We start from the raw sequence: 12,861 nt of genomic DNA on the forward strand, positions 1-12,861 counted from the left end.
ATCCACAAATGACTTAAGCTGTTAACTTTTTTTAACGTGGCTGACACTCCCTCTGAGTCAAAATAAACCAATACCCCGGAGTAATTCATTTACTCAAACAGTACACTGACTGAACTGCTGTGAAGAAGAACTGAAGATGAAGACCGAGCGGAGCCAGATAACGAAGGTACACGCCCACTGCTGGAGCGGTTCTCGTTCTCGAGTCAAGAACCGGTTGCATCGGTTTTCGGATCACCAGTACACTGAACCGAGAACCGATTCTGTCGGACGCGTCCGATTTGAGAACCGATGAACTGATGATACTGCGCATGCGTGATTCAGCGCGAAGCAGGCTGACACACAGCGCGTCTGAACCTTGTCCATACCTGGTTAAATAATAAAATTAGTGAACTTGAACAATGTACAATAGATGTTATTCTTATTTATAATTCTAAACTGACGAGGGATCTTTCACTTTTGATTAACCTTATTATCATTATGGGTAAATACCACATTCACAAAAATAAATGGAAAAAACAATTGCCAAATGTAAACTGTTTTAAAAATGAATTTCGTATGTTATTATCCTCCTTAAACCTTGTAAAAAAATTCTAAACAAACTGTAGAAGCTATTTGTTATGCTGCTGAAATGTTTTTGATCCTGTAACACATATTATTTATTTTGAGAACAATGCCTTATTTTATTTATTTATTTATTTATTTATTTAATTAATTAATTCATTGTCAAATCTGCATTTTGTTGTTTTCCTTATGCTGTTGTCTCCACGAGATTTTGTAATAAGCATTAATTTAAAAAATAAATAAATAAATAAATAAATAAAAATAAAAAAACAGCGCGTCTGAACCGAACTGGTTCTTTTGGTGTTTGATTCTGAACTCATTCGGTGCTAATGTTATGAGCACGAGTAAACCGAAGGCTTGAATGGGCAATCTGGCGAAACCTAAGTTTATTTAATAACAAATAAATCGCAATGGATGATGTATAGCTAGTAAGTGGATCATGGTTTCTGCGCCGATGACACCTAATTTATTTACTTTATATCTTCAAGACTTAAATCCTCGTATGCACATTAGGCCTATTGCTGTTACTGTATTTGGGTGCGTTGTTGCAAAACTTAATTGTAAACTTTTCATGATTATGAGGTTTTAACGGACTAAAGTTATGATTACTGACTTTATATATTTGAATGTTTGATAGACTTGACGCCATTACGTCGATCGTAAAAGAACCGGTGAACCGGTTTTTTCAACCGGTTTATTGAATCGAACTGTCCAAAAGAACCGGTTCGCGGAAAAGAACCGAATGTTCTATCACTAGTGTAGAGTTCTAGTTTATATTGTTTGTTTTCGTCTTGTGGCGGTTATGGATAGCACGTGTAAAGCAGGAGTAGCTGTCAACGCAAGAGGAAGCTGTCTGAAAGGGAAGTAGGCTACAGGTTATTAACTTGGATTGTACCCTAAAAAAAATAAAATAAAATAAATAAAAATACACAGCTGCCTAACACCCTACAGAATGTAATGTGCACCTTGACAAAACTGTTAATCCGGAAGCTTCACAAGATCAATAATCAAACTGCTATGGCCAAACCTTTGGTCACTCGCCAAGTATCAGCTTGATAATGTACCAATACACACAGTACGACCGGTGACAGAGTGGTTTGAGGAACATGAAACTGAAGTTCATCTCCCATGACCTGCACAGTCACCAGATCTGAATATTATTGAGCCACTTTGAAGAAGCGACCTGGCCACTGTTCTGCAAGATGAATGGCTCAGAATCCCTCTGGAATGTAAAGCACTCGTATCTGTCATTCCCAAGACGAACTGATGCTGTACTGGTGTTTAGAAGGAGGCCCTACACCATACTAATAATTATTGTGGTCTAAAACCAGGTGTTGCAATTCCTTCCTCAAGGGGTGTCAGTCAAAACAGGTTCTGATCAGTTCGGTCCAAAGAGTTTAATTTCTCTTAGCACAGTCCTTCTTTTTGCAAAAAAGATGCACACAACACAGCTGTACATGGGCATTACAGGTGATCAAACAGGTATTTGTTGTGAGAGTGTGTGGTTTTTCTTTACTGACGCACACATTTATATATATAGGGGTTGGACAATGAAACTGAAACACTTGGTTTCAGACCACAATAATTCATTAGTATGGTGTAGAGCCTCCTTTTGCAGCCAGAATCTATTTGAGAATCAGTTGTCTTCAGAATGATAGATACAAGTCCTGCACAGTGGCCAGAGGGATTTTAAGCCATTCCTCTGGCAGAACAGTGGCCAGGTCACTACGTGATGGTGGTGGAGGAAGATGTTTCCTGACTCGCTCTTCCAAAACACCCCAAACTGGCTCAATAGTATTCAAAATTGGTCACTGTGCAGGCCATGGGAGAAGTTCAACTTCACTTTCATGTTCATCAAACCACTCTGTCATCAGTCTTGCTGTGTGTATTGGTGCATTATCATCCTGATACAAGGCACCACCTTCAGGGTACAATGCTTGAACCATTGGGTGCACATGGTCCTCCAGAATGGTTCAGTAGTCCTTGGCAGTGACGCCCATCTAGCACAAGTTTTGGGGCTAGGGAGTGCCATGATATTGCAGCTCAAACCATCACTGATCCACCCCCATGCTTTAGTCTGGGTATGCAACAGTCCGGGTGGTAAACTTCTTTGGGGCTTCTCCACACCGTAACTCTCCCAGATGTGGGAAAGAGACTGAAGGTGGACTCATCAGCGAACAATACATGTTTCACATTGTCCACAACCCAAGATTTTCACTGCTGACACCATTAAAACCGATGTTTGGCATTCGCACGAGTGACCAAAGGTTTGGCTATAACAGCCCGACCACGTATATTGAGCCTGCAGAGCTCCCAACGAATAGTTTTGGTGGAAACAGGAGAGCTGAGGTGCACATTTAATTCTGCAGTGAGTTGACCAGCTGTGGTTTCACGTTTTTTGGATACAATCCAGGTTAGCACCTGGACATCCCTTTCAGACAGCTTCCTCTTGTGTCGACAGTTACTCCTGTTGGATGTGGTTCGTCCTTCATGGTGGTATGCTGACATCCCCCTGGATACTGTGGCTCTCAAAACACCTCAAAGACTTGCTGTCCTGGTCACAGATACGACAGCAATATGTGCACCAATAATTTGTCCACTTTTGAACTCTGATATGTCTCTCAACATGTTGTGTGCATTGCAATATTTAATGTACAGCTGTGCTATTACTCTGCTAATTCAACCTTTACACTCTGCTCTTACTGGTGGAACATGCAGTCATTGAATACTGGCCACCAGGAAGTGTAAATATAGCCATGAAACCACCAACACTATTTGGGCCAGTGTTTCAGTTTCATTGTCACATTTTTTCTACATTAATCTACACTCACACCATATCGACAAAGCAACCACAGAACTGTCACACCTTCGTAAATTTATTTACTATAAAAAACTGAAATAAGTACAAAGCATAGATATTCATACCCTTAACTAAATATTTAGCTGAAGCACCTTTACAGTCTCAAGTCTTTTTTGTTTGACACAGCAAGCTTTGCTCATCAGCATTTATCTGCCATCTTTCTCCTCATCTCTTCACCTCTCAAGCTCTGTCAGCTTGGATGGGGGCAGATGCACATTTTCAGGTTTCTCCAGAAATTTTTGACTGGGTTCAATCCCAGGCTGTGGATTGGCCACTCAAGGACATTCAGAGAGTTGTCTATAAGCTCTTGCTATGTGCTTAGGGTCATTGTCCTGTTGGAAGGTGAACGTTCTGCCCAGTCTGAGGTTCTGAATGCTCTGTACTAGGTTTTCATTAAGGCTATCTCAATATTTTGGTGCACTGAGCTTTTCTTCTACTGATGAGTCCCTCGATCCTTGCCACTGAAAAATAGCTCCACAGCATGAGGCTGCTACCAGCACACTTTACTTTTGTGATGGTACACTGCAGGTGATGATTAGAGCTGGTTTCCTTCAAACATGCTTGGAATTGAGGTTCATCAGATCAGAGAATCTTGTTTCTCACAGTCTAAGGGTTTTTTTTTTTTCAAATTCCAAGTGTTTTCATGTGTCTTACCTGAAGAGAGGATTGAGTTTGGACACACTGCCATAAAGCCCAGATTGGTGGAGTGTTGCAGTGATGTTTGTCCTTCTGTAGATTTCTCCTATCTCCACATATGATCATAGAGGTCAAGTAGAATGACCATCAGGTTCTTGGCCACCACTCAAACCAAAGCCCTTCTCCATCAGTTGTTCAGTTTGAAGAGATCTCCAGCTCTAAGAAGAGTCCTGGTTGTTTCAAACCTCTTCCATTAAGGGTAACAGAGACTACATGCTTCTGTGACCCTTCAATGAAGCAGAATTGTTTCTGAACTCTACCACAGATGTGTGGCTTGACGCAAACCTGTTTCTGAGCTCTACAGGCAGTTCTTTTGACCTTAGAGCTTGATTTTTTCTCTGATATGCATTATCAGCTGTTAGACCTTTTATTAAGACGTGTGCCTTTCCAAATTATACCCATTCAATTGAATTTGCCACTGATTAACATCACTCGAAGTGTAGTGGCATCTACAAGCAGTATGTATGCTCCTGAGCTAAATTTCAACTGTCCCAGATAAGGGTATGAATGGTTATGGAATGGAATCATTTAAGTTTATTTTTAATAAATTTTCAATGTTAAAAAACCTGTTTTTTTGTTTTGCTTTACCATTATGGTGTATGGAGTGTAGATTAATGTGGAAAAAAAGTAATTTAAAGCAGTTTAACATAAGGCAGGAACATAAAACGTGGGGGGGAAATTAAGGGGTATGAATACTTTTGCGTATATAATTTTTTAATAGATTTTATACATGTATTCTAATGTTAATATTAATGTCAATCTTTTAATTAATTATCAATTAATGTTGACGTTTTAATTTTTTTACATTTTTGTCAACAAATCTGTTTATCTCACAATCCACCAAAGAGTGGGAATGAGTCTTAATTTGATTTGTATTTTATTTATTCAGGAAATAAACTTTATGAGACTAAAAGTCTCTTTTTCAGAACTGCCCTGGCCAAGATGAGCAGCTACAAAAGTTCAAAAATGTTACAAATCAACAAACACCATTTAAATACACATTTAAAACATCTGCGATTTGAATATTCCTTTACCAGAAATTATTTACCAGGAAACTACTGGTAAAGTATTTTAATCACTAGATGTATCTTAACAAAAACTTGTTAAAAAGAAAGGTGGAAACAAGCCAATACTTGTTTCTCCCTTTTTGGGAAGTCAATGAAATCACGTGGTATAGGTTGAATCAGTCCTTCTTTTACTTTTTTTCTTCTCCACATGTCAAAATAAACAACAGGAAAAAAATTCAAATCATTTTTCAAGATTAGTCTACGCAGGACTCAGCAAGCAAAAAATAAGCAGAGATACAAGGTATGGTATTTCTGATAAGAATAAAAATACATATGCCACTACTAAAGAATTGAACAGAATGAACAAAGTTTTTTTGTGCTCAGTAATACGGGTGCTCTGTGTTAGCCATTTCTGAAGCTTGGTGTGCACAGCACCCCGTAATATTACTGTAGCTGGTTTGAGCTCTCATGCAACACTCCCTCAAATCTCATTTAAACAACCAGCCTTCCTTTCTTTAGTGTTCTCTGAGGTCTGGCGGTACGGCCGTGTCATAGAGAGAGAGGAGAGGTAAAGCAAGGGCATTAAGGCACTGAGAGTTGAGCTGGTGGTAAAACAGGGTGATAGTCAACCATCATACTGAAGTCACGGTGTTAAAGGCACGAGGCAGAGCGAGCGGCAAGGGGCAGAGGGGAGGAAGAGGATCTACGAAGGTCACTTTCATCTTCTTGTATGGATTTCTTGATACGAAGCAGCATGGTGGTGAGCCACTGATCCAGTCGTGATATGGTGTCATACTCTTTTACCTGAAAGACAGAGAGAAGTAACTGAAAATGATGAACAGCCCTGCTATTGTTCCTATCAACTGACACGACAGCTATTGATAGGCATATCATGTGGGTAGCTTAACTCATTTTTAGTGAAACTAGGAAGCTATGGTAGTGAAACTATGCTTCTCTAGTGAAATGAAAATTGTTTAAGAGGTTTTATAAACAACAGAAAGGGCAAGTAAGCGCTTGTCTTACAGCATCAGTATATGCATCCACATTCTGTTCTTCAAAGGCATCTAAAAGTTTCTGTTAAAAAAAAAAAAGAACATGTTAAGCACATAATTTATCCATCATCCACCCGTCAGGACCACAATTTGCTGGCCAACACTTCACTGACAGAATGATTGTGGTCTACAGTGGGGGAAATATTTATTTAAACCCCTGCTGATTTTGTAAGTTCAACCCCGCTTGCAAAGAAAAGAAGGGTTTGTAATTTTTATGGTAGGTTTATTTTAACGTATAGAGACAGAATACCAACCCCAAAAAAGCCAGAAAAAACGCATAATATAAGGGTTAGAGATTGATTTGCATTTCAGTGAGTGAAATAAGTATTTGATCCGCTACCAACCAGCAAGAATTCTGGCTCCCACAGACTGGTTATGTGCCCATGTGGAGCTCAGATGAGTCCTGTCACTTTAAGAAGTTACTCCTAATGTCAGCTAATGTCAACAAAGGAGTGGCTCAAGAAGAAGCACATTAAGGTCATGGAGTGGCCTAACCAGTCCTAAAGAAAATCTGTGGAGGGAGCTGAAACTTCGAGTTGCCAAAAGACAGCCAAGAAACCTTAAGGATTTAGAGAGAAGATCTGTAAAGAGGAGTGGATCAAAATCCTCTGCACCAAGTATGCTCGGGGATCAAATACTTATTTCACTCACTGAAATGCAAAACAATTTCTAACCTTTATATAATGTGTTTTTTCTGGATTTTTTGGTTGGTGTTCTGTCTCTATACATTTAATTAAACCTACCATAAAAATTATAGACCCTTTATTTCTTTGTAAGTGGGCAAACTTACAAAATCAGCAGGGGATCAAATAATTTTCCCCACTGTATTCACAATACTTTCACATCACTGGCACGATTCTTTTCCACAAATGAGAATAAACTATTATTGTTGCACTTTTTAACAAGCCAATCTAGAAGCATGTTTGCCTTGTTAATTTATGAATCACCTCAAGATTGTGGAAAATACAGTAGCATGTTTTTACAAGCTAAAAATACAGCAACCTCAACGTCTCAAAAATTACTACTGTAAAAAAAGCAAAAAAAAATACAGTATTATAAAAACCTTTGATCAGCCATAATGTTTTATGGAATACTTTAAAATGAATGAATAAATAAAAGTACAAAAATAAATAAAATGATAATGAATAAAAACTGAATGAATAACTAAATTCACAAATGTATGAATTAATCTTTATATACATACATACAGTATTTTAAAAAAAATGATAGTTAGGGGTTTGTTTAATTCCTCAGTATGGGCAATTAAATGTTCAAAATGTGGAATGCATTTAATAAGTTATTTTTTTTATGATTTATTTTTAAGCATTCCAGACACAAGACACATTACAGAGGGAGACACATTGAAAAGAAGGATTAAACTACAAATAATAATTCAACTATATAAAAAAAAAATAAAGTGATAATAACAGTTATGATGAGTAATTTGACTTTTTTTGCTGAGGTCATTTTGTGCTGACATCCAGCCTTACCTTCACAAATTTGCATTCACGCGAATCTGAAAAGGCTGGAAACATTTCCTCATACTTCTGGACGGCAAGCTACAAGGGCAGCATGAAGGACAAAGTATATGAAAGGGAACTGCAAACGACAGCTGTTTTCCATCAGCTTGTTAAAAGATGTGGTTGTGGTGGGGTTTTCATACCTTAGCATTCAGCATGTCCACACAGAAGTGGCAGAGAGCTGCCTTAAAGAAATAGTCCTTTGCGCTGTATTTTAACAGAGTGCTGTCCATTGCATGTGTTGCAACCTGGAAACCCACCAACACAAATATAGAAACAACTTTACTAAATCTTTCCATATGCAAAAAAGGGTGGGCAAAGACTTTTTGTTTGGAGCGACTGTATTGACTGATAGTGACAGAACAGAGAAAATGCCTGACAGGTATACAAGTTCATCTGGTGAGTTTCAACTAAAAACACAGGCAAAAACCCTTTTTCCTCTACTGAAATCCATTCAAAAATACATTGTTAAAAATCTACATTTTCGCATATGCAAAAAGCACACTTTGGGACAAAGATTTAAAATGCAACTTCTTGTTTCAGGCTGACGTACAATAGTCAGTTCTGAGTAAATGTGATTGTATTCTCAAGATCTGTTTGTTAGATAATGAAACCCCCAGATTTGATCTGTTTTCATTTGAGGAAATGAATGATAACAGGACTATAATGTGGCTTAAATGTAATGCTTTCATTTTTAACAGCTACTTTTATTTACATATCCAAAATCAATGTTGGCTACACAGAGGCTAACTCTGTTTAAGGTAATATTCATGATTAAACATTTATGACCTTATATGGCATCTCCTAGGGGATCAGGAATACTGAAACCAGACTGTCGTGGATTTGTTTACCTGTTCATAGATCTCAGTGGCTTTAGGGTACTGCTCCAGCTGAGCTGCATAGGTGGCAACTTTGAGCAGGCACTTGTTGGCTGAACTTTGACATCAGAGACAGAGCGCACAGGTTAGAAACAGTTCTAGAGCATGACTTGGTTACAATTATGGAAAAAAATAAATTTCCCCCAAAACAGATAATGTGATAAAGATTAATAGTGTCTTGTGTAATATGTTGCCTTGAAGCTGTCAATAATGGGGGCAAGACGGGGGCAAGGGTTTTTACCTTCAGCAAAAATGCTTGCTATGCATTACATACTGATACTGTAATCAAAACCATTCACTTGAGAAGATCTAACTTTATAGGTAACCTATTTTCTACTGGTCTTTTCTGCATCATCATTTAGGGTTGATAAGTCTTGAGCAATAGTTGTAAAAATAGCTTTAAAACTGCCATACCTTGTGGACTCCTCGCCTTTATAATAGTCTGCCGCCTGTTCATAGTGAGCTATTGCCTAAGGAAAAGATTATAAATTACTTTGAATAAATCTTACTTTCTGGCACTGAGTAAATAGGATTATAATAATCCAAATAATCTATCAATGTGACAAAAGAAATCTGACCTTATCAATGTCAACCAGTTCGGTCTCATAAATTTCAGCAATAGTGACGTGGTGTTTCGCCGCGATAGTAAATCGACCCTACAAGACAAACAAAAAGTATCACGTTTACAATCTAGGCATGACTAAATGCATAGTTAAGATAAAATCACTGATACTGATGACAGGTGAACAACAGCTTCAATTTCTTTTACAATTTCAGCTGGTTAGTTTCAGCTGAAAAACACAACTGGCCGTTTTCCTCCACTGAAAGACATCCAAAATTGCAGATAATATCGATAAAACAAATTTTGCAAGCAAAATGTTTACATTTACGAAACAAAATAATAATATAATAATCAATTATTCAAGGTTTTACAAATATCATGAATTACCAACTAAAAAAAGATTGTTTTGGGGGCCTTTTTGAAAGAAAGAAAGATGAATTCTGTCTTTCATCACAGCTCAGGAGAGTCAGAAGGACTGAGACTGTGGTTTCATCAGCCACTGTGGGTAATCATGTTGTTATTTTCCAGTTGTTCCAGAGTAATTAATCACTTTAACATTTAGAGTTCTATAGCTGTATTCACAAAGAATTTTATCTTACCTCCTAAAAGTTCTTTGCTAGGAGTTTTGGTGTAAAACCTATTCATAAAACTCTTACTATTTTACTAAGAAACTAGTAAAATAAGAGGTGGGGCTGACCTCTTGCTATGGATGATGTCAATTTTATGGTTTTAGTTTTTATGGTTGGTAGAGATGTGGAGCAGGTAGACAGTGGGAAGAAGATATACATAACTATTTGAAAAACAAACACTTATACTATATATTAACATTCACAAATAGACTAATAGTTGCTCCTAATGCAGAAATTTAGGAGCAACTCATAAAAATAAGGGCGTCACACACAGATGCTACATTCCCAAAGCTATTCAGTTTGCCTTAATCAATAAACTAATTAGTTATTATATTTTCCTAAAAGTCGTAAAATTAGGAGTGACGTCTCTTATTTGAAAGAATTTTTTTTTTAATCCAGCCCCAGGTTAGTGCACTCTAAACCACATGTATTGTGTTACAGTGCGCTCTAGTGGTGTATCAAGTCATGTGCAGTATGTTTTATGAAAAATTACTTTGGATACGTCAAACTATTTCCAAACAAGTTTTCACTGCAAAAAGATACACAGATGAAAAGTGTCAAAATGATTCTGTACAACAAAAGCAGCTCAACTTTTATTTAAAACACCATCTAAGCCCTCGCAGGTGATAGGTGACTCTTACCATGTCTGTATAGATCTCAATGGCCCTGTTCAGGCAGTTTATGGCCTCTGTGGAGAGAATGACAGACAGCTGACTGAACCTCAACCATTCTCAATGAACAATGAATATTTTTTAAGTAAAAAAAATGATTTTTGTTGGTGCATAAAAAGCAATGGGTCTCATTCACTAATAACTGTGGATTATTTGTATCTATATGCACAGGATGAAAAAAATAAATAAATCCACCTAATTCACAACACATGCATACTGTTTATGAATATGGAGATTTTCAAAAGAGTGACCAAGTATCTAATGCTTATCCATTAGCACAAAACACACCCAGACCATCTCCATATAACTGGTTTCTGCACAATACTTCAGCCTTTAGTCACAGCTTAATATTTTTGTGGAAAGCATGACATTTTTTTTTTTTTTCAGAAAGATAATTCAAAAGAACAGAACTGATTTGAAATGGAAATCTTTTGTAACATTCTAAATGCATTTACTGGCACTTATTTATTTTTTTTTTTTGTTTATTTTTTTTTTTTTTTTGTGTTGTTGCTTTAAACTTCTGACTTTTTAATGTTGTTGAATGTGTGTAGCAGCTCAGTGAATATGTGTTGACAGCTATTTCAGTGTATGAATTTTAGATGATTTTTTTAGAAGTCTGATTTTTTAAAGGCATTGCCGGCATCAATGAAGTTTGTGGCTGCGTCATGTTTACTCTGCATCTGCAGGTGTAGGAGCGCCGCCTGGGAGAAAGCGTTTCCTGCAGCTGACAACCACATACAACATAATGTAAATATTACGATAACTATTACGATACAAATATAATCTGCAATAGACATGCATAGCCTGTAAGCTTCAACTAAAACTCAAATGCACTTTTGTTCCATTCACACCTTTAAATTAAGAGGCAAGTAGATTTGTACATTGATAATGTTGAAGCTGAGTGTATGTCTTTACCACTCCAGTTCTTGGCCATCTTGAACATGTTCGCCGCCCTTCCATACAAGTCACAAGCATCCTCCATCTTCGAAGAGCCCCTAGTAAAATATAATATTATAATAATAAATATAATGATGATTATGATGATTCAAAACGTTTTTTTATTTTTTTTTTATATAGCTTTTATATATTTGGGTTAAAGAAGAAGTCCCATTTCAGTGTCCACATCATATGAAATTTCCAAGGAAATTTAACACACATAGTAAGCATATTAAATGCAAAGTGTCTACTTTAATGTTTAAAAATAACTTGTGTGAAAACGTCCAAATATGGGGGTGAAAGCGTAACAGATATATTGATGTAAAAATGAAACAACATGCTTATTCTGACACGTACGTATTAATATATAAAAAAGTTATAATATATAAATAATATATAGCAGAAAATGAATCATACTACATTTTATTATATTTTAAATTCTTGCTGACAAATAGGTAAAACCTAGTGGTTTGAACAATAGTGGCAAAAATGTGTGACAGAGTTAAAGATTTAAAATTAATTTTGGGGGGCTCTATGATCATTAAACAAAGTCTTTTAATGTCATTAATGATTCTTGTTCTGGCAAGATTTTTTTAGTATATGACCTACTGATACTTTAAATGACAAAATAAAATAAACAGGTCACATTCGAATGAAAGGGACAATAAAACTAAATCTAAAGCTGTACTGAACTATTATTGTTTTGTTGCGCACCTTGTTCGTCTTTGACCTACATATATAACATTTGTCATAAAAGACACATATTACATTTTTCCAAAATATCAGCATTGATTGTGGTTGTCCAGCTATTACAGGTTTGGTGTAGGTTAATGTGTTCATGTATGTCCAGTGATGTAGTAACTGGCTCAACTAGATGTCAGCTGACTTACATTTCATGACTATTTCATCATCAGTTTTAGGGAAGCTTTATGCCAGATCACATGACTAGATCTCAACCTTAACAATATAAAGATAGAAGTATAGACTTATACAGACACATGGATCTATGATGACAATATTAAGGTTTATTATAATTAGTCGTTGCTCTAACTACATTATGAACTCACATCTGGAAAATTACATAGAAACTAAACTTACAGACGTTTATTATTAAATGTGGTTTCACCCTCCACATCCAAATAACCTCATTTGGCTGGAGAAATTGTTTTAGACATTTTCCCCACTCTGATAATCACTTATATGAAGTTCGCGTTTGACAGCTAACTGACTAGCATGCTAGCTTTCTGTTTACCCCGGTTGGCCTGTCAGCGGTGTGTTAAAAGTTATAAAACATACCCAAACAGAGAGCCAAAGAACGACTGCGAGGACTTCATTTTCTTCTCGGCTTCAGCCATGAGAGCCATGGCCTCTTTTTCTTTCCCGGAGTTATCCATGAATATTGTTTACAGTTCAACTTGAGCAGCAGACTCTGGAATCCAGCCACATCAACACATCTCCGCGGAAACATCCAACACGTCCGTCTGCCGCC

At 36.8% G+C, this 12,861-nt stretch overlaps 1 protein-coding gene across 1 annotated transcript; it reads right to left on the reverse strand.

The window, feature by feature from the left end:
* Positions 1-5,291: 5,291 nt before the first annotated feature.
* napab (N-ethylmaleimide-sensitive factor attachment protein, alpha b) lies at positions 5,292-12,861 on the reverse strand. Its single transcript, XM_042743556.1, is given in 11 exon segments — positions 5,292-5,928; positions 6,148-6,198; positions 7,667-7,735; positions 7,840-7,944; positions 8,548-8,632; positions 8,989-9,044; positions 9,153-9,230; positions 10,407-10,454; positions 11,039-11,160; positions 11,352-11,431; positions 12,669-12,861. Coding segments are annotated over 11 exon segments (945 nt in total). The 5' UTR covers positions 12,767-12,861; the 3' UTR covers positions 5,292-5,775.

Source organism: Cyprinus carpio, chromosome B18, assembly GCF_018340385.1.
Source record: "Cyprinus carpio isolate SPL01 chromosome B18, ASM1834038v1, whole genome shotgun sequence".
Classification (NCBI taxonomy): Eukaryota; Metazoa; Chordata; class Actinopteri; order Cypriniformes; family Cyprinidae; genus Cyprinus; species Cyprinus carpio.